At 40.6% G+C, this 23,186-nt stretch overlaps 1 protein-coding gene across 1 annotated transcript in view; it reads left to right on the plus strand.

Annotated features, from left to right (window-relative positions):
• LOC132393191 (cilia- and flagella-associated protein 47-like) overlaps nt 1–23,186 on the plus strand; it is a 595,459-nt gene that overhangs the window by 120,407 nt on the left and 451,866 nt on the right. The window contains exons 20-21 of the mRNA XM_059968130.1: nt 1,746–1,890; nt 4,475–4,569. Of these exons, the coding sequence (XP_059824113.1) occupies nt 1,746–1,890; nt 4,475–4,569 (240 nt within the window). The remainder of the gene's footprint in view (nt 1–1,745; nt 1,891–4,474; nt 4,570–23,186) is intronic.

Raw genomic sequence — 23,186 nt, forward strand, 5'->3', positions numbered from 1 at the left:
TGCACATTGATGATCAGGCTTTCAATTGCCTTGGTTCTAAGTTCTGGATCACTCTATCTGAACTACTCTGCCTCTATACTTCTCTGACCTGTTTAAAGGCATTCTTTAACACCAACAAACTTTGTCCAAGCTTTCAGGCAAATACCTGAATATTTCCACTTATGGCTTGACATAAATTATGCTTGGACATGTTTCTATAAAGCATCTTTTGGTATTTTATGATATTAAAGCCCATATATGACTGCAACTTCTCATTTTTGATTCACATAGTATAACATGATCACTTTGATTGGGTTTTGAAATTTTAGTACTCTCTGCCCACTGGGTAAGGGGTAGTTGTGCAAAGAAAATCATATTCAAAATACTACCTCAACGTTTCCACCAGTATTGTATTTGCTGCCATCTTAGTTATTGTGGCTGGCTTTAAACAGCTAAAGTATTCCCCATACTTTGAGTAAAATCCTCATTAAAAAATCAGGGGTCAACACTTTTAATTTGTATATTGATCAAAACAGGCTATGTCCCTTTGATAAAACATAGTTTCCATGGAAAAGAGGCTTTGGAAGGTTAAATTTTCATTAATGGTGCCAAGGGAACAAGGAGCCACTGGATTTCACAATGAAAGTTTACACATTTGCTGTCATGTGCAGTATTCTTCCCATCAGTGAATACTTGCTGAATATGAAAGATAGAATTATTTTCAGACCACAAGTTCCCCTTGGGAGAACTGGACTGAGTAAGTCAAATTCTTTTCAAAATGATAGCGGCATGTTTCTGACCATAGATTCTGGGCCAGTGACTCAATGTCCCCAACATGATGTGAATTTTGGTATTCACCTCATGAGAAAGGGAAACTTTATCAAGAAATTATTTTCATATTCTAAGGTTCTTATTTTTTCAAATTCTTGTTAGTTTATTATCCAGATAGTATGAAACAATGTTCAGAATCCTGAGCACAGAGAGAAATTTAAAGGAATGTAATTCTCTATCCATTGGATGTTCCCTTTTCCTGATTAGTACTCATAAAAAGCAGTTGAGGAAGGAGAAACTGCATAAACAGAAGACTCTGCAATGAATGGTTCATTATAACTTATTTTCTCTGCTCCCTAAGAATGCAGAGAACTAGTGTTTTTGTAGGCACTGCTGCAAAAGCATCCATCCAATTTCTACATTATTTTATTATGTGTACCTCACCTGTGTTTGATTCCTGTAGAAGATTTTCTGTGTCCTCACATTAAACATCTATGATATTTTATTTTCATATCTTCTCACTCTGCAACATATATTGAAAAAAAGTGTATGAGTAGACAATAGAAATTTCATTTTTTGTCATTTTAATCTTAAGTAATTTTAGACTTCCTTTAATTTCAATTTTAAGTAAATGTACCCTGTCATAATTGGACAAAATATCACAATACTGGCTTGAAACAGTGGCTGCTTTTTGTTTACCTTGTTCAGTTTTATAAAGGTAACTAAATTAGTAATTAATATCAGAAAGCATGGGGAAATCTTATCTTGCCATAAGAGCAATGATAATAACCGGGACAGCAATTTAATGGAACATCTGCACAGGAAATTTTAGGTTTCTTTCCAGTTATCTTTCTGATGTCTATGGAAGCTGTGTTTGCTAAAGTTTTTAAAATGTAATTCTGACAAATAACTCCATTTAACTGGTATTGAGTTATTTTTAATGATTTCTTCTATGTATTTATATCAAATGATTCATTTCACTTTTTTATCTGTAGAAATATTGTGTATTCTCTGGCATCTACTGTGGTTCGACTTCAATGATTCCATTCACTTTATCGAACTTAACAGAATCACCCATCAAGCTTGAATTTGACTTTTCTAAATACAAAGATTTCTCACTGAAGTTTGAAGTAACTGAAGGTATACTTGTAAGCAGATCATTAAGTTGTTAATTTTCTTCTCAAAGCAGAGGCATTAAGAAGTTAGAAAGACTGGAAACTGAGGATTTTTTCTTGGATTTCTGAGCAAGTTCTATAGATGTTTAGGAAAGTGCCCATTCATCATATTCATTGTTGTTAGGTACTTCCACAAATTTACTAAGATATTTGCTGAATTCTGAAGTTCAGAAGACATTGAATCTTTTGACTCACTGAGTGTACATGCACCATCAAGCACCTATTTACACTAACTGCCACTACGCATTTCATTTTCTCTATAATCCTATTTTAAAAGTTGTCATATTGTTCTGCATGTAAAACATAAAATGAAATTTAAGAATGTTCTGACCTTCTCTTTTGTAATACCAAACACACTGAAAATCTACTACTGTCTCCAAGCATGGATCTATGAGTCGATGGCCTCCTCCTGTATCATAACAATTTTATGATTCAATGATTCAAGCATTCCTTATGCAGGCAACTGGGTTTAAGTTGGGCAGAAAGTTTGGCAATGATGTGGTGTGTTGAAAGTCCGTTTCTTTGCTATACATCTAACTCAATGACTTTCTCTCATAGTACAATCCGAAGTTTCCCTTCATTGAAGTCTTTAAATTATTTTAATTACTTTGTCTACAGATTGCATGATTTACTTTCAGAGGGTTTGCGTCACATTAATGCCAAAAGTACAATTATCCCCCAAAATTAAGCAGTGTACACTTCTAACAATAATTCCCAAATGACAAACAATGTCAGTTTCCTTTCTGTTAAATGGTGGGGAATTTGGACTTATTATTACAGTACCTTTTTTTAAAAATGCAGTGACTTTTGAAATATCATGTACCTAAATGGTATTGTTTTCTGTTTTGTACTATAATGCAGAACCACATCTTGTTGAAATAATGTTTAACTTTTCACTTAATGCATAGAATTTTAAAGGCATGGAAATCTGTGATGATCTAAAAATAATCCCCAGTTTTCAGTGTTTAAAGGATTTTTTTCAGAATGTGGAGAGAATTAGAATGCTATTGTTACTTCTGAACTTTATATTCATCTCAGTAGAAAGGAACTCAAGCAGCAAATTTACAATACAAGATTGGCAATCTGATTCATCTGCTTACCTGAAGATATTTGCTTGGGACATGATTGAAACTAGATTGTGGGCTATGGTTACATGCTACATATTTGAAGTCGTAGTACTTTTTGATTTTCAGGACCTGATTCAGTTGTTCAAAAACAGCAGACGTTTTGCAGGAGCAACATATATCCATTATCTGGCTCTGCAGGATTAAAGGAAAACATTTTCCTGATCTCTTTGGAACATTTTTCAGCAATCCATTTGAGGGATGCTATTGGGCACAAATTTAAGAACATAAGAAATAAGAGCAGGGTTAGGCCATCTGGCCCATCTAGTCTGCTCTGCCATTCAATAAGATCATGGTTAATCTGATGTGGACTCAGTTCCACTTACCTGCCTATGCCCCATAACCCTGAATCCTTCTGCTATGCAAATTTCTATCTAATTATGTCTTGAATGTATTTAATGAGGTAGCCTCTACTACTTACCTGGGATGAGAATCTCACAGATTCACTACTCTCTGGGAAAAACAGTTTCTCCTCATCTCTGTAGTAAATCTATTTCCCTGAACCTTGAGGCTACATCCCCTAATTCTAGTCTCTCTCACCAGTAGAAAGAAATTTCCTGCCTTTATCTTATCTATCCCTTTCATAATTTTATGTGCTTCTATAATATCTCCTTTCATCCTTCTGAATTCCAGTGGGTTTTGTCCTAGGTGATTCATTTTCTCCTTATATATTAACCCTCTCTAGAATCAAAATCCAGAATCTAAGTTGGTGAACCTCCTTTGCTAAAGCCGGTATACCTTTCCTCAAGTGATGAGACCAGAACTTCATGAAGTCCTCCAGTGTGGACTCACCAGTACTTCATGCAGTTGCAGCATAACCTCCTTGATCATAAATTCAATTCCACTAGCAATGAAGGCCAATATTCTATTTGCCTTTGTAATAGCCTGTTGCACCTGTAAACTAGCCTTTTGCGATTATGCACAGGTACACCCAAGTCCATCAATAGCATGTTGTAATCTTTTATCATTTAAATAATAATCTGATCTTCTTATGTCCTTCTGCCTAATATTTTCTAAGTCAAACGCAATAGATCTTATATATTTACTAACCATTGGGAATGTCCTCAATGTTTTCCTTTTTATCTCTAATTTGCCTGCCTGGCAGCTATGCAGGAGTCATTGTAGATGATTGTTGGACTTGTAATAGATTAAACATGCTTTTGAGATCCTCTGATTAAATAAAGAAGGACTTCTGTGTGCCCAGAAATTTCTGGCTTTTCCTTCCATTACCATACAGTCCCACTACTTCTGAGCTTCACCATAAATTTCAAGCATTCCTTTTGACTCCCCTTCAACCTGCACACTTGTGCTTTTCACACACAGCAATAAAGTAGCTTAAAGTAGAAATGCAAGTTTTTCTTTCACCTTTGACATGCAAGCAAATGTACATGGAAAGATTATTTTATTCATGTCCCTTATTTTCAGATGCAATTCAAGATCCATTGAATCCTCAACTCTTTGTTGTGAATCTAAGTGGAAAGGAACGGACAAGGTGTGAATTATTCTTCAGACCTACAGATGTAAGTACTGACTACCCACAACACTAAATCCATGCACATAACATGTGAAATCAAGAGGCAGAAATATAGAGGCAGTCCCTGGTTTACGTGAAGTTTCTGTGCTTAAGAGCAGGTGGTGTAAGTTAGAAATGTCTGTTTCCTATAGTTACCTATATTTCATTGGTCTACCTATGCTTGCTATGATTTTCATTTCATTGAATAATCATCCACAGATTACCTATAATTAAACTAAGAGAATACATACTTCATCCAGCCATTAATGAGTAACATGAAATATTTCAGTATTATTATTATATTTATTATTCTCATTTATATGTTTCCAGGATGAGGCTTTCCTTTCCAGGACAAAAGAATAGAATTTCCCTTCCTCCACTGCCCTCGTCTGCATCTCCTCCATTTCAAAGACATCCACACTCACCCTATCTTCTCGCAGCCTTAACAGGGATAAGTTCCTGTTTCCTCACCTAGGACCTCATGAGCCTCTGCATGTAACATCTCAGTCTCCACAACTTCTGCCATCTTCAACGGGATCCTAACAAACACATCTTTAGTCCCGCCCCTCCCCCCACCAACTCTTCACTTTTCACAGGGATCAAGTTTGCAGACGACACAAAGGTTGGTGGTGTTGTAGATAGTGTAGAGGATTGTAGAAGATTGCCGAGAGACATTGATAGGATGCAGAAGTGGGCTGAGAAGTGGCAGATGGAGTTCAACCCGGAGAAGTGTGAGGTGGCACACCTTGGAAGGACAAACTCCAAGACAGAGTACAAAGTAAATGGCAGGTTACTTGGTAGTGTGGAGAAGCAGAGGGATCTGGGGGTACATGTCCACAGATCCCAGCAAGTTGCCTCACAGGTAGATAGTGTAGTTAAGAAAGCTTATGGGGTGTTGGCTTTCATAAGTCGAGGGTTAGAGTTTAAGAGACGCGATGTAATGATACAGCTCTATAAAACTCTAGTTAGGCCACACTTGGAGTACTGTGTCCAGTTCTGGTCGCCTCAGTATAGGAAGGATGTGGAAGCATTGGAAAAGGTACAGAGGAGATTTACCAGGATGCTGCCTGGTTTAGAGAGTATGGATTATGATCAGAGATTAAGGGAGCTAGGGCTTTACTCTTTGGAGAGAAGGAGGATGAGAGGAGACATGATAGAGGTGTACAAGATATTAAAAGGAATAGACAGAGTGGACAGCCAGCACCTCTTTCCCAGGGCACCACTGCTCAGTACAAGAGGACATGGCTTTAAGGTAAGGGGAGGGAAGTTCAAGGGGGATATTAGAGGAAGGTTTTTCAGTCAGAGAGTGGTTGGTGCATGGAATGCACTGCCTGAGTCAGTGCTGGAGGCAGATACACTAGTGAAGTTTAAGAGACAACTAGACAGGTATATGGAGGAATTTAAGGTGAGGGGATTATATGGGAGGCAGGGTTTGAGGGTGGGCACAACATTGTGGGCTGAAGGGCCTGTAATGTGCTGTACTATTCTGTGTTCTATGTTCTATCATGGCTCCATCATTCCCTTGTCCATTCGTCACTCCCCACTAATTTTCCTCCTGGCACATTTCCCTGTAAGTGAGAAAAATGCTGCATCTGTCCATTCACCTCCTCCCTTACCTATATTCCTGGTCCCAAACAGTACCTTCAGATGATTTACCTGCGAATCTGTGTTTGGAGCTCCCAATGTGACCTCATCTACATTGGTGAGATGTGATGTAAATTGGGGGATCTGCTTTGTGGAGCACCTCTGCTCCATCTGGCAAAAGTAGAATTTCCCTGTGGCCAATGATTTTAATTTCTATCCCCATTCCCGTTTTGAAATGTTGGTCCAGGGCCTCCTCTTCTGCCATGATGAGGCCACTTGCACAGTAGAGGAGCAGTGCCTCATATTCCATTTAGGTAATCTCCAACCTGATGGCATGAACATCGATTTCTCCTTCCAGTAATTTTGCTTTCTCTATTTTTCTTTTCTCCTCCCCCTTTCCCTCTTCTTCTATTCCCCATTCTGGCCTCTTACCTCTTCTCCTCTCCTGCCTATTATCTCTCCCTGATGCCCCTCCTTCTTCCCCTTCTCCCATGATCCATTCTCTTCTCCAATTGGATTCTTTCTTCTCCAGGACTTTACCATTCCCACCTACCTGTCTCCTAGATTGTCCTCTTTCCCCTTCCCCACCTTTTTATGCTGGAATCTTCCTCCTTCCTTTCCAGTCCTGATGAAGGGTCTTGGCCCAAAATGTCAACTTATTATTTCATAGATACTTCTTGACCTGGTGAGTTCTTCCTGGATCTTGTGTGTGTTGTTCTGGATTTCTAGCATCTGCAGAATCTCTTGTGGTTATAACTATTACTAGTTTGAAAATTGCTTTAAAATGTCAGGGAGAATTTGTGCGAAATCTGATATCTGAATATCAGATAATTTATAACTCAAGGAGCTTCTGTATTTTAATTTATATGCATGGATCTGCTGAAGCCACTCGATGGCAGTAGTCATTCATCCAACTTTACAATGAATTGCAGAGGATGTGAAAGAAATTTTAATTAAATAAACAATTTCAAATTGCAGATTTGATACAAGAAACATTAAATCCTTCATATACATTTGAATCATAATTGTAAAACAGAGTCACAAATTTGCCAGGAATAATTAAATAATGAAAAAAATAATCAGTTCAAATCTAATTTAGTTTAAATTTTCAAGAAATTACTGATATGTTCTATGAGTAATAAACTCTTGCAGCTGGGTACAGGTACCGATTATAACCCATAGTTACCTGATGAAGATAGTAGAGATTGTCATTGAAACGTTGGTTATAATTAATACCTATACCTGTCTGGAAGCTCAAGAAGAGTTTATTTGTCACATGCACCAGCAAAGTACTAGGTCCTTTTTCATGGTCAATGAGTGTTTATGGTTGTTTCAGTTCTAGAAACCATGAAGGTTTCCAATAATTCTTAAAAATTAAAGAATTTGGAACTGGGGATATTGTTGGAATGATGGTTTGTTGTGCTGTGGGCAATAAAGGTCCAGAAATCAGTTCAGGCTTATTTTTTTCACATCATGCAATGGTACATAATAAAGGAAGCCCACAAAATTAAAGGAATTTAGTTCTTAAATCTCAGATAATTATAATGGATTGCCACCAACTGATACAACTCTATAAACACTGATAGATGGGTCTGAGGGATGGATTTAGAACCATCTATTTTTTCTCAATTATACCTTCATCAGATCCAGAAAGAAATTTGTAAGGAGATCTGGATTGAGGCCAATCACAAACCACATATCTCACATAGATTACAGGGGGATTTTGCTCAGTTATAGAAATGGACTGAGGAATGGCAATTAGATTTCAATACAGATAACTGGGAGGTGATGCATTTGGAAAGTCAGACTATTATAGAACTTTAATGATGCGTGGTCGGCAGCTTAGTGGAACAGTGGGACCTAGGGCTATAAGTGTATAGTATGTTGAAAGTGGCATCACAGGTAACTGGGTTGGTAAAAAAAGGCATTTAACATACTGGCCTTCATCAGAGATGGCATTATTTATCGTAAGAGTAGTGTGAGCTGCCTCAATGACTCACATCCAATAGCACTCACATCTATGGTAATGAAATGCTTTGAGAGGTAGATAATGGCTAGAATGAACTCCTGCCTCAGCAAGGACCTGGTTGCTGTCAGTGACATGATGATCACCGAGAGCTAAGACCGTAAAATGTTGTCTTGTTAGATGCAATCGACTCTTCAGTTAAGAATCCAGCATCTGGTCCACATAACATCTCCGTATATGTATCAGTTGTCCAGTTTGCGTTGCTATCCCTCCGGGTGCCTCTTGTCTTCTCAGTAATCACGTGCTAGGACTTACTGTCCAATCTTGCAGCTCCTTGCTACTTCACTTGGCAACTGACTGAGCTGCTTATTCTATAGGTCTGTTTTCAGAAAGTCTATGCAAGATCTCAGATTTCTGCTCATGAACAGCATTGCAGGTGTTTGACTTATTGTCACATAAACAGCATTCTGATACACCAAAAAGGAAATCATCCTGATGAAGGGACTTGTCCTGAAACATCAATTGTACTCTTTTCCACAGATGTTGCTTGGCCTGCTATTCCTCCAGCATTTTTGTGTGTTGCTTGGATTTCCAGCCTCTGCAATGTTTGTCTTTGTTGTCCACCTTGTGCTGTAGAGAAAAGTCCTCCTTGTCCATAGCTTATTGAATGTTTAGATAAACCTTTCAGCTAACCTATTCATTGCTGGGTAGTGAGGAGATGATTTGATGCCATTTTCCTTCATGAACAGTCCGAATTCTTCTGACTTGATAAAAAACACAAAATGCTGGCAGAACTCAGCAGGCCAGACAGCATCTATGGGAGGAGGTAGTGACGATATTTTGGGCCGAAACAGTCACTACCTCCTCCCATAGATGCTGTCTGGCCTGCTGAGTTCTGCCAGCATTTTGTGTTTTTTATTTATTTCCGGCATCTGCAGATTCACTCGTGTTGTCTTCTGACGTGATCCTTTGTCAAGGACCTATTGTAAGTCCTTTGTCACTTACAATATGTTCTGGTAAGCCATTTCTGATGAAGGTAGTCCTCAGAGTGGAAGCAGTCTTTGCTGAGGTGGTTGACTTTATTGGTATAACCACCGCCACTTCGTATGAATATCCACAGTAATTAAAAACATGAAGTCCATGAATGGTCCAGCAAAGTCAATATGTACTCGGGACAGTGTGATCAAGAAACCGTTGCAGCAGGAAGAGGAGGAGCGAAGGGTTCATGAAATAATTGGCAGGGATAAATAAAAGGACGGGTAACTGAAGAAGAGCAGCCAGTGTGTGAGTGGCTCAGGGTAGGAGTGGAGCTTTGAGGCTTTGGCGTGCAGAGGCTGAGGAAGAGCTTGCTCCAAGTGAGGTAAGGCCGGGTTATTCCCTTTAATTAATTTTATTAATTTAGGAGTAGGTAATGGAGGCAGCATTTAGGGTAGTTGAGTGCTCTGTATGTAGGATGTGGGAAGTCAGGGACAGCACAATTGTCCCTGATGACTACACCTGTAAAAGGTGCATCAAGCTGCAGCTCCTGAAAAACTGAGTTAGGGAACTAGAGCCGGAGCTGGATGAACTTCGGATCATTTGTGAGGCAAAGGCAGAAATAGACAGGAGTTTCAGGGAGATAGTCACCTCTAAAAGTCAGGAGGCAAGTAGCTGGGTGACTGTCAGGAGAGGGAAGGGGAATATACAGGAAGAGCAGAGCACCCCTGTTCCCATCAACAATGAGTATACTGTTTTGGATACTGTTGGTGGGGACGACCTACCAGGGACAAGTTGTAGTGGTCGCGTCTCTGGCACTGAAACTGGACCCTCAGCTCAGAAAGGAAGGAAGGAAAAGAGGAGAGCAGTAGTGATAAGGGATTTGATAGTTAGGGGGACAGATAAGAGGTTCTTTGGGAGAGATCGAGAATCTGAGATGGTCTGTTGCCTCCCTGGTGCCAGAGTCCATGATATCTCGGATAGAGTTCTTGGTATTGAAAGAAGGAGGAGGTCCTGCAAAGAGAGCTTAGGGAGTTCGGTACAAAGTGGAAGGACATGATCTCCAGGGTTGCAATCTCATGATTGCTCCCCGTGCCACATGCTAGTGAGGCTAGAAATAGGAAGATAATGCAGCTAAATACATGGCTAGGGAGATGGTGCAGGAGAGAGGGCTTCATGTTTCTGGACAATTGGGCTTTGTTCCAGGGAAGGTGGGACCTGTTCCCGCGGGACTGCTTACACCTGAACTGGAGGGGGATTAACATCCTTGCAGGTAGGTTAGCTAGTATTGCTCTGGGGGGTTTAAACTAGATTTGCAGGGGGAGGGGAACCAGAGTGTTAGAGCAGATGGTAAGGTGGAGGAGGATAAAGGTCATGTGAGGACTGCTTGTGTGGACAGAAATCAAAGGTTTGTATGTGATAGAAATGTTTTCAAGTGCCAAACTGAAGAGACTGGGGAAGAGGCGTCTGGCTCTCAAATAGAGAAAGATAGGAGACAGCGTGTGAGGGAGGATAAGCAGGTGATAGAGAAGGGACGCACTCAGTCCAAAGGTTTGAGATGTATCTATTTTAATGCAAGGTGTGTTGTGAACAAAGTGGATGAGCTCAGAGTGTGGATCGGTACTTGGAGATATGATGTGGTGGCCATTAGAGAGACTTGAATGGCTCTGGGATGGGAATGGTTACTTCAAGTGCCGGGTTTTAGATGTTTCAGGAAGGACAGGGAGGGAGGCAAAAGAGGTGGGGGCGTGGCACTGTTGATCAGAGCTAGTGTCACGGCTGCAGAAAAGGTGGACGTCATGGAGGGATTGTCTATGGAGTCTCTGTGGGTGGAGATTAGGAACGGAAACGGATCAATAACTTTACTGGATGTTTTTTATAGGCCACCCAATAGTAACAGGAATATCGAGGAGCAGATAGAGTAATGGATCCTGGAAAAGTGTAATAATAACAGGGTTGTCGTGATGGGAGATTTCAATTTCCCAAATATAGATTGGCATCTACCTAGAGCAGGGGTCAGCAACCTTTACCACTTGGACCCGTTTCCCACAGAAAAGAAAACACTGGGAGCCGCAAAACCCGTTTGACATTTAAAATGAAATAACACTGCATACAACGTTTTGTTTTGCCTTTATGCTATGTATAAACAAACTATAATGTGTTGCATTTATGAAATTGATGAACTCCTGCAGAGAAAACGAAATTACATTTCTGCATGCAACAAAAACATTTTGAACTCCGAAAAAAAGACGTTGGGTTGAAGGTTACTTTTAAGTAAAATACTCAACGTCTATTTGAGTCCTTCTTGTATTTATGAAAAACGCCAAACTTAAATTTGCCGCCAGCAGCAAACCAAAAATAACGTCAGCCAGCTGTCAACCTGAAAAATGAAAGGACTATTTCACTGAACAATGAAAACATATGAATAAACGTAAAATAATAGGCAATTAAAATATTTATCATACTTGTTCAGGTTGACTCACACCTGACAATGCAGTCGTATTCAGTAGGGATGGATCGATGCTTAGGGGAGTGACCGGGAAGGATAATGTGTTTTTTTTCCTCTCTGAACTCACAGAAGCATTTCCCAAACGATGTTTGCATTGCGATGATTGCAGAATGTAAATACTCCGAATTTATCATGTCGTGACCTTGTTTGAACTCTCTCAAATTGGGGAAGTGAGACAATGTGCCTTTCTGTAAATCTCTGGCAAGCACTGTCAACTTGCACTCGAATGCCAAAACATCCTCCAACATGTGCAGGGCTGTACGTCCTTACCCCTGAAGAGCTGTGTTCAGCGTGTTCAGGTGCGCTGTCATGTCTACCATGAAGTGTAGCTTTTTCAGCCACTCTGGCTGTTCCAGCTCAGGAAAGGTGGGCCCTTTGCTGCCCAGGAAAGTTTTCACTTCTTCCAGACACGCGACAAAGCGTTTCAGCACCTTCCCTCTGGACAGCCAGCGATAAAAACACGTTGTAGCGGTGTACTACACGCAGTCAGTAAACTGCAGTCAAAGATAGCTTTATTCAAACTAAACAGCCTTGCTTTTAAGCCTCCCTCAACCCGCCCCCCCATGGGCGCGGATGCTGCAAAAGACACGTACTCACAAACCCCCGTAGGCTATCTCCTTTAGCCTGAACGCTGGCTAATTGTGAGCCGGTTCGGATGTGTCTGGAAATTTGTCACCACAACGTCTTATTTAGATTGTACAAGAACACCATAATCTTCAAATTTAGAATTACATTTCAAAAACTAACAAACTAACATAAAATACATTTTAATTAAATACTGACCATGTAGCGGTGTGCTACACGCAGCGCTAAAATTACGACACGGAGTTGGTAACTGCAGTCGAAGGAAAAAACATTATTCGAAATCTTCAGCCTCACTTTTAAGCCTCCCTCAACCTGCCCCCCATGGCGCAGAGGCTCCAAAGCTCTGTGCTCGCAAACCCCCGTAGGCTATCTAATTGTGAGTCGGTTCGGATGTGCCAGGAAAAGGGTCGCCACAACCAATTATTTCCCAAAGCAACAGGGAGCCGCAGCACAGACGTAAAAGAGCCACATGTGGCTCCGGAGCCGCGGGTTGCCGACCCCCGACCTAGAGCGAGGGATTTAGATGGGGTGGAGTTTGTTAGGTGTGTTGAGGAAGGTTTCTTGACACAATATGTAGATAAGCCTACAAGAGGAGAGGCTATACTTGATCTGGTACTGGGAAATGAACCTAGTCAGGTGTCAGATATCTCAGTGGGAGGGCATTTTGGAGATAGTGATCATAATTCTAAATCCTTTACAATAGCATTGGAGAGAGATAGGAACAGACAAGTTAGAAAAGCACTTAATTGGAGTAAGGGGAATTACGAGGCTATCAGGCAGGGAATTGGAGGCTTAAATTGGAAACAGATGTTCTCAAGAAAAAGTATGGAAGAAATGTGGCAAATGTTCAGGGAATATTTGTGTGAATTTCAGCATAGCTATGTTCCAGTGAGACAGGGAAGTTATGATAGGGTTCAGGAACCATGGTGTACAAAGGCTGTAATAAATCTGGTCAAGAAGAAAGGAAAAGCTTACAAAAGGTTCAGAGAGCTAGGTAATGTTAGAGATCTAGAAGATTATAAGGTTAACAGGGAGGAGCTTAAGAAGGAAATTAGGAGAGCCATGAGAAAGGCCATGAGAAAGCCTTGGTGGGCAGGATTAAGGAAATTCCCAAGGTATTCTACAAGTATGTGAAGAGCAGGAGGATAAGACGTGAAAGAATAGGACCTATCAAATGTGACAGTGGGAAAGCGTGTATGGAACCAGAGGAAATAGCAGAGGTACTTAATGAATACTTCAGTATTCACTATGGAAAAGGCTCTTGGTGAAAATAGTGATGACTTGCAGCAGATTGAAAAGCTTGAGCATGTAGATATTAAGAAAGAGGATGTGCTGGAGCTTTTGTAAAGCATCAAGTTGGATAAATCGCCGAGCCTGGATGAGATGTTCCCTAGGCTACAGTAGGAGGTGAGGGAGGAGATTGCTGAGCCTCTGGCAATGATCTTTGCATCACCAATAGGACCGGGAGACGTTCCAGAAGACTGGAGGGTTGTGAATGTTGTTCCTTTATTCAAGAAAGGGAGTAGAGATAGCCCAAGAAATTATAGACCAGTGAGTCTTACTTCAGTGGTTGGTAAGTTGATGGAGAAGATCCTGAGAGGCAGGATTTATGTACATTTGGAGAGGTATAATATGATTAGGAATAGTCAGCATGGCTTTGTCAAGGGCAGGTTGTGCCTTACAAGCCTGATTGAATTTTTTGAGGAGGTGACTAAACACATGGATGAAGGAAGAGCAGTAGATGTAGTGTGTATGGATTTCAGCAAGGCATTTGATAAGGTACCCCATGCAAGGCTTACTGAGAAAGTAAGGAGACATGGGATACAAGAGAACATTGCTTTGTGGATCGAGAACTGGCTTGCTAACAGAAGGCAAAGAGTGGTTGTAGATGGGTCATATTCTACATGGAGGTCTGTCACCAGTGGAGTGCCTCAGGGATTTGTTCTCGGATCCTTACTCTCCGTGATTTTTGTAAATGACCTGGATGAGGAAGTGGAGGGATGGGTTAGTAAGTTTGCTGATGACACAAAGGTTGGAGGTGTTGTGGATAGTGTGGAGTGTTGACAGAGGTTACAACGAGGCATTGATAGGATGCAAAACTGGGCTGAGAAGAGGCAGGTGGAGTTCAACCCAGATAAGTGTGAATTGGTTCATTTTGGTAGGCCACATATGATGGCAGAATATAGTATTAATGGTAAGACTCTTGGTAGTGTGGGGGATCAGAGGGATCTTGGGGTCTGAGTCCATAGGAACTCAAAGCAGCTCCGCAGGTTAACTAAATGGTTAAGAATATGTATGGTGTGTTGGCCTTCATTAATTGTGGAATTGAATTTAGGAGCCAAGAGGTAATGTTGCAGCTATATAGGACCTTGGTCAGACCCCACTTGGAGTACTGTGCTCAGTTTTGGTCGCCTCACTACAGGAAGGATGTGGAAGCCATAGAAAGGGTGCAGAGGAGATTTACAAGGATGTTGCCTGCATTGGGGAGCATGTCTTATGAGGATAGGTTGAGTGAACTCAACCTTTTCTCCTTGGAGCGACGGAGGATGAGAGGTGACCTGATAGAGGTGTTGTAAGATGTTGAGAGGCGTTGATCATGTGGATAGTCAGAGGCTTTTTCCCAGGGCTGAAATGGTTGCCACAAGAGGACACAGGTCTCAGATGCTGGGGAGTAGGTACAGAGGAGATGTCAGAGGTAAAATTTTTTACTCACAGAGAGGTGAGTGCATGGAATGGGCTGCCGGCGATGGTGGTGGAGGCGGATACAATAGGGTATTTTAAGAGACTCCTGAATAGGTACATGCAGCTTAGAAAAATAGAGGGCTCTAGGTAAGTCTAATTAATTTCTAGGGTAGAGACATGTTCGGCAAAACTTTGTGGGCTGAAGGGCCTGTATTGTGCTGTAGGTTTTCTATGTTTTCTATGTACTCTTTGCCATAGTGATGATGGCCATTCCCACATGTGTAATGGTGCCTGTGGGGGTGAATTTTCTACTTTTTGGCATTCTAAACAGCTTTTGGCCAAGACCTCAATTTGTTATCTATTCCTGACCACTAGCTCCTAGTTCCGGGTGAGACTCTTCATCTTGACTGCACCCAGGTGCCCTTCATGCAGATTCTTTAACACTCTGGTGCACTGTTTAAAGGGAACCAAAACATGAGATCCACACATCAGTGTCCTTTGACGTACAAGCAATTGGTCTCGTCTCACTGAAAATTCTGGAAACATAGGGTTACCATGAGCTGGCCATCCTTGCACGGTGATTTCATAGACTTTTGACAATGTCGGGTCATTCTTTGTTTCCCTTTGTATTTCAGAATTTGTTACTGGTAACCAATCCAGCTATGTGATGTGGAACACTTTTGCTTTTCTTCTTCAGTTTGCCAACAATGGAAGACATGACAAGCTGTAAGCATTGCTGTCTTACGTGGCACCCTTGAACTCTATATCATAAGAGTGGGCTGCTAGGAACAATGCCCAACATTGTAACTGGGTAGCTGACATCACTGGAATTCTCTCCCTGGGATTGAAAATGCACATAAGTGTCTGGTGATCTGTCACTAGCATAAACCTTTGTACGTAGCAGTAGTGGTGGAACTTCTTTATTCCCCATACTAAACTAAGGACCTCTTGGTTGATCTGTAAGTAGTTTCTTCTGTACTTGTCAGTGATCATGATGCAAATTCAATTGGTCGTTCAGATCCATCTTTCATAGTGTGTGACAAACCAGCTCCAGTGCTATTAGGGAACGTATTGCACACCAATCTTATGGGCTGCAGTGGGTCATAATGGGTGTGCAGTTCAACTGATATGATTCGTCTCTTTGTTTCCTTGAATGCTCTTTCACATCTTTCTGACCATTCCCACTTTGCTCCTGCCTGCAACAGTGCATTCAATGGGTGCAGCACTGTAGCAATGTTTAGGAGAAACCGGTACTAATAGTTTACAAGGCCCGAGTATGACCTGAGTTGTGACACATTTTCCAGTTTGGGTGCCTGTAGCACTGTTTCAACCTTCTCTTGTGACTTATATAAGTCATGGTTGTCAATGACATATCCGCAATATGAGATTTCATTCTTGAGAGTCTCATTTCTCTCACTTTGCATGCAGACCACACTCAGCCTGGTTCTGGAGGTACTGTTCATCATTTTTGCCAGTTGCAATGATGTCATCAAGGTAACATTGTGTTCTTGGGATATCTTGGAGCACTTGATCCATTGCTATTTGCCAAATTTCTAGAGCTGATATGACACCAAAGACAAAATGATTATACTGAAACAGTCCCTTGTGAGTGTTGATTGTGATGAACTTCCCGCTTGACTTCTCAATCTCCATTTGCAGATAGACTTGAGACAAGTCAATCTTTGAAAACCTGTCTGTGCCTGCCAAAAGTGCAAACATGCCTTCTATTTGTGGCAGGGCTTACTGTAGAGTACACAGCACGGGGTTGATGCTTACCTTAAAATCCCCATAAATGTGAATAATTCTGGCCATTTCCTTCTTGATCAACAGGTCAATGGGTGTGGCCCAATAACTCCACTCAACCTTGGAGAGAATTCCAGATGCCTCCAAGCTCTGCAGTTCAGCATTCACTTTAGGTCATAGTACATAAGGCACTGGACATGCTTTCTGGAATTTTGGTGTTGTTGTGTCATCCAGTTCAATTCTGGCCTTCATGCCTTTGAGTTTAGCAATCCCCTTACTAAATACCTGCTCATTAGTGTTAAGCAGCTGTGCTAGTCTCTGTTTAATGCTATCATTTGTGCTGCCATTGCCTGTTGATGCCACACTGAGAGTTTTGATTGAGTGCCAATTTAGTTGAATTTTTCTCAACTATTCATGTCCGAAAGGTGCTGGCCCTCCACTTCTCACACATAAAGCTCTAACTGCTGTGATTTGGTTCCACATGGTCACATTCACTTTCAGTTTGTCTTTGGGAGACACTATTTCACCTATGTAGGTCTTTAGTATCACTGAGGTCTTCTCAAATGGTATCTTAGAAAACAGTCTGTTGTAGTCAGCCTCTGAAATTATAGACAAAGCTGACCCTGTATCCTGCTCCTTTTTCAGTTTTACACCAGACACATCTATTGTGATCCAGATGATTTTGTGATCTGCTTCATAAATACAATGCAATTCTAGGTATGACAGCTCACCTCTATCAGATGCTGTGTCTTCTGATTCTGATACACATTCGATCACTTTATGAATTTGCTTAGTTTTGTGTTTGAAACTTCACTCAGTTGTGCTTTTTGTCTGTCTTGCACCCTCTTTCTACGTGACCTTGTCTGTGACACTTCCAGCAAACTTTTTCCTTGAATCAACAGTCATTTGCATGATGGGAGGATTTACTACATTGATAACATTTTTGGATTTTGGCACCATTCAAGGACATTCTGTACATTTTGCATTCTGACCTGTTTTTCTGTAATTCTGCTGCAACATTTGCTGCAGTTTCTAACGATATTACAATGGTCAATGCTTGTTATAAGGTTGGGTCTCTTTGAATGCTTTGACTATGCATGCCATGTACAAGCCTGTCCCTTAAAGCATCAGAAAGTCCATCTCTAAAGTCACAGTACTGGGAAAGTTTGCACAGTTCTGCAATGTATTCAGAAATGCTTTAATCCTTTGATTGGTTCTTTCAGTAAAATCAAACCTCTCAGCTATAACCAGTGGTTTTCCAGTTTAACAAAGAAGGATCCTACATCCAACATAAACAGAACAATATTGTATATGCTATCTAATGCAATGAGAACTGCACAGATCTGTATATTGACTAAACAACTATTTCACAAATGGTTTGCCCAACATAGGAGGGCTTACACCTCAGGTCAAGAGTTGGCTGTATATCTAAACCTAAAGGTCAGGGGACATTCCTTTAGTTATAACATTGTGCACAATTTGGACAGGGAGGACAGGAGGTTTGAAAGAGGGGTTAAAGAAGCCATCATTGTCAAACTGAAAAGCCTATCCCTGAAGAGAGAGGGGTGGGGTATGACACCACCTTCAGCTACGTACAATGTAGTCCTCACATCTCTACCCAGTGTCTCCACAACAGTTCACATTGCCATTCAAGCAAAGATAATAGTAATGACCCTCTCATTACCTCCATAACTTTTAATGACCCTCATGTGATTGCTATATCTTGGAATAACTCACAGAATTTATAAGCCAGAAAACTACCCAGAATGGATTGGAACCAAAGAAGCCTCTTTGAATGCTTTCTGTAGTGTAGAGGAGTGCAAAATGAGGAATACTGTTGATGAGAGAAGGAAGATTTAAAAGGGACTTGAGGATAACTATGAGCACCTTTATTAATGTTATTAAGGGAATCTTTTTCTTTTCCTAAGCATCTGCCATGAGACTCAAAGAAGGGCACAGTTATAGGTAATTGGTCAGTTTTTGGTCATTTGCATCAGTCTCAGTAGGGTTACTTTTATGAGCTGGTGAATAATTAAAGAAAAACGAGATTGAGCAATTACTTGGAGGAAATCAAATTTCAGTGACATAAAGGTAAATTTGGCTCTTATGGTAAATTGGAACCAGAAGGTGACAGGCAGAGCTGTACTAGAATACCACACTGCCTTTCAGGAAAAGGTAGTCCAACTCAACCACATTCCCATGAGGGACAGCAGAAGAGCAAACAATTCAGGATTTTCTAAATGTTATAAAAATTACAGAGGAAAAAACAAGAAAAATTTACTTACAGATATTTGGTTGAAAATATCATTAAGAACCAGCTTGAAAAAGCAAAGAAGGCTGATGAGAAAAGACTAGCTAAATGAAAGAGGATCCAAATGTATTCCATAATAAAATGGTTATTACATAGAGGAATATGATCTATTAAGGCTGTTGAGTAAGTTACTAATTGAAGACTTCTCATCTCTTTTACCCATATAACCATATAACAATTACAGCACAGAAACAGGTCATCTCTGCCCTTCTAGTCCATGCTGAATGGTTACTCTCACCTAGTCCCACCTACCTGCACACAGCCCACAACCCTCCATTCCTTTCTTGTCTATATACCTATCCAATTTTTTTTAAATGACAAAATTGAACCTGGAGACATCGAAACACAAGAGCAAACAATTTAGGATTTTCTAGATGTTATAAAAATTACAGAAGAAAAAAACAAGAAAAGTTTACTTACAGATATTTGGTTGAAAATATCATTAAGAACCAGCTTGAAAAAGCAAAGAAGATTGATGAGAAAAGATTAGCTAAATGAAAGAGGATCCAAATGTATTCCATAATAAAATGGTTATTACATAGAGGAATATGATCTATTAAGGCAGCTGAGTAAGTTACTAATTGAAGACTCGTTCCACACAGCTACCACTCTCTGAGTAAAGAAGTTCCCCCTTGTGTTACCCCTAAACTTTTATAGCCATATAACCATATAACAACTACAGCACAGAAACAGGCCATCTCGGCCCTTCTAGTCCATGCCGAACGCTTACTCACACCTAGTCCCACTGGCCTGCACTCAGCCCATAACCCTCCATTCCTACCCTGTCCATATACCTATCCAATTTTACTTTAAGTGACAATACCGAACCTGCCTCTACCACTTCTATTGGAAGCTCGTTTCACATTTTGCCCCTTAACTCTCAACTCATGTCCTCTTGTTTGAATCTCCCCTACTCTTAATGGAAAAAGCCTATCCACGTCAACTCTATCTATCCCCCTCATAATTTTAAATACTTCTATCAAGTCCCCCCTCAACCTTCTCCACTTCAAAGAATAAAGACCTAACTTGTTTCACCTTTCTCTGTAACTTAGGTGCTGAAACCCAAAGAAAATAATGCTTTGGAACTAATAGTGAAGAAAGTTGAGAGCACTCGATAAGTTAAACATTGATATCATGAAGCAATTTGAAAAACTGGCTGAAATTCAAGTAGTTAAGCCATCAGCACCAGATTGAGTAAATCACAAGGTTCTGAAGGAAGTCTTAGGGACACTAATGCTCTTTAAGCCACTTTGGATGATATAAGGTCATACCAGCGAACTGGACTGTAGCAAATGTGAACAACTTGTTCAACAAAAAAAAAAGAGAGTAAGATAAACCCAGCAATAACAGATTAATTAGTTTAACTCTGGTGATGGTGGCGGACAATGCAACCAAAGGCGACATACTTCGGACAGTTCATGAACTACTTCTTTCAAATGTGATTCTGCTGCTATTGGAATTTGTGATTTACTTTTTGATGGTGTCATTTCGGGCTGTTTGAGTGATATGGTGCTTTGTTGTCTCTGAGGGAGTTCAGTGAGGTTTTGAGCGGAGTGTGCGGCCTGGAGGCCAAGAAGCTCATGATTGACTCCGGTTCTCGCTGATTTCACCAATTAAAGTGGAGATCAAGATTGAAATCAATGAGTGCAAGAGCAGAAAGTGAGCAGGTGTTTGGAACCATATACCTGTATTTGACTGGTCTGATGCTTTCTCTTGCTCACTGCTACCAGAGGAATGTGCCTGCAACTGACCTGTCTCACGCTTACTCTTGCTCACTGCTCTCAGAGGAAGGTGCCAGAGTCTTAGTTTAATTGACATGGTTTATGGATTGGACTCTGCAGTTCATATTACGATGAACCTGTTTTCTGGTTACTCCTTTTTCTTATTGCAATTTTGTGCAATTTCGATCGGGGTGAACTGTCTCTGTGGCCTGCAGTCAACAAGTGAAAGAGCACTAAATTGAACTGAACTAAAGAAAACGCTATGAACATTCCTAGACTATTTCAATGATTTGATGTTCTATATTTTCACTTGTTTTTTTACTATTTGCATGATTTGTTCTTTTTTTGTGCATTGGGTGTTTGATATTTTCTTTGAACGGGTTCCATGGTATCTCTTTGTTTCATGGCTGTTTGTGGGAAGATGAATCTCAGGGTCGTATACTGTTTGTATACTGCATACATATAACTGTATTTTGACTAATTAGATATTTGCATTAATGAGCAAACATACTGGTGCACCGAATAAAATGGCCATTGTAGTTCACTTTAGTTTGGTTTCTATTGGACTTGTGATCAGCAATCAATTAAAATTGGAGGCCTTATTCCAATGCAATATTGGTTTTGCAAGATACAGTGAAAAGTTTGTCTTGATACTGTTTATACAGATCAAATCTATACACAGTGAACTGAGAGAGAAAAAGGTAAAGCAATAATAATACAGAATAAAGTGTAAAACTACTGAAAAAGTTCAGGTCAGGTAAACAATGATTATAATTTGTGAGGCCAAGAGTACATCTTTATTATCCAAGGGGTCAATGTATGAGTCTGATATCAGTGGATAGAAGTTGTCCTTGAACTTTGTGGTATTGTGGCTTGTGTATCTTATGTCTAATAGGAGAGGGAAGAAGAGAGAATGGCCAGGGTGGGTGAGGTCTTTGATTATGCTGATTGCTTTACTGAGTCAACAAGAGGTATAGAGTTTTCTGTGGTTCCTGGGATGAGCTAAATATATCCACAACTCTGCTATTTCTTGTGGTCACATGCAGAGCATTTGCCATACCAAGTCATAATGCCAAACATAATGCTTTCTATGGTGCATTGATAAAAATAGTAAGAATTGATGGGAAGATATTGGATTTCTTTAGCCTTCTAAGGAAGCTGAGGCATGGGTGAAGCTTCTTGACTGTTACATGAATGCATTTGGATCAGGACAGGACTGTTGGTGATTTTTACACCTAAGAACTGGAAGCGCTTAACCCTCTCAACCTTACCATTGTTTTTGTAGACTTTCTTAAGTCAATGACCAGCTATTTTCTTTCAAGATTCAAGTTTGTTTGTCATGTGCACATCAAAATAATGCGTCATTTGCATTAACAACCAACATACCTGAAGGCAGATCCCACAAGTGTCACCAAATGTTCTTGCGCCACCATACCATGTCCGCAATGCTTAGCAAAACAACACAGGATGCAGAATGCAAGAAACAACAACAGCAAAATCAAGCCCTGTCCTCCCTCCCATCCACAATACACAGTCCTTTAACTCCAGGACAGTAGATACAGTTTTGGACTTGCAGACATTGGGCTGAGTCCTCCCCAGTGGACTCTCAGAAATTCGCAGACCCAGCTCCAGCCAACGGACATTGACTTCCAGATTTTTGATTTGACCCTTGGGCTACGATCTTCGATATTGATCCTAGGATACTAGGCCTTGAATTTCAGACTCATCAATGATGTGACTGAACACTAGGCCCTGAACTCCAGTCTTGTCAAGTCAGGAACCCTGCGGGGTCATTGGAAGCTCACTCTTTCTGTCTGCACAGACCTCCAGCTCTAGAACGTGTTGACAGTTCATTGTCCTAGGTGGACCCTCAGTCATTCGCTGCCAGTTTGACATTTGTCATTCAACATCTGACCATGGATGCTCCATATCTATGTCGCTAATCTTCAGATGTGGAGTGAAGACATAGACTCTGGTCTGTCTTCTGATTTTTCACACCTCTGTTTCTAAACACTAACCTGACCTCTAACTCCTCTCTCTGTCCCCAAAACCATCCTTATGAACCTAAAAAAATTCAAAATAAAACAAACAATTAGAAAAGCAGCTAATTCTGTGCTCTGACTCAATGAAGGTTGCAGCTCAGAGACATCTTTGATGGTTTGTTGACTTTGAGGGAACATTTATTGTCATGACACCAAGTCACTAAGCTCTCTATCTCCTTCCTATACTCTGATTCATTGTCATTGAGATGTGTCCCACTACAATGGTATTATCTGCAAACTTGTAGCTGGAGTTAGAGCTGGAATCTTGCCATGAAGTCATGAGTGTACAGGGAGTAGAGTAGGGGGCTGAGAACGCAATCCTTTGGAGTAACTGTGTTAAGAATAATAGTGGCAGAGGTTTTGTTGCCTATTCTTACTGATTGCAGTTTGTTGATCTGAAAGTCAAGAATCCAGTAGCAGATGGAGGCATTAACTCACAGGGTCTGGAGTTTGATGATGAGTTTGCTTGGAATTATAGTAATGAAGGCAAAATATATTCAAAGGGA

This window comes from Hypanus sabinus, chromosome 4, assembly GCF_030144855.1.
Source record: "Hypanus sabinus isolate sHypSab1 chromosome 4, sHypSab1.hap1, whole genome shotgun sequence".
Taxonomy (NCBI): domain Eukaryota; kingdom Metazoa; phylum Chordata; class Chondrichthyes; order Myliobatiformes; family Dasyatidae; genus Hypanus; species Hypanus sabinus.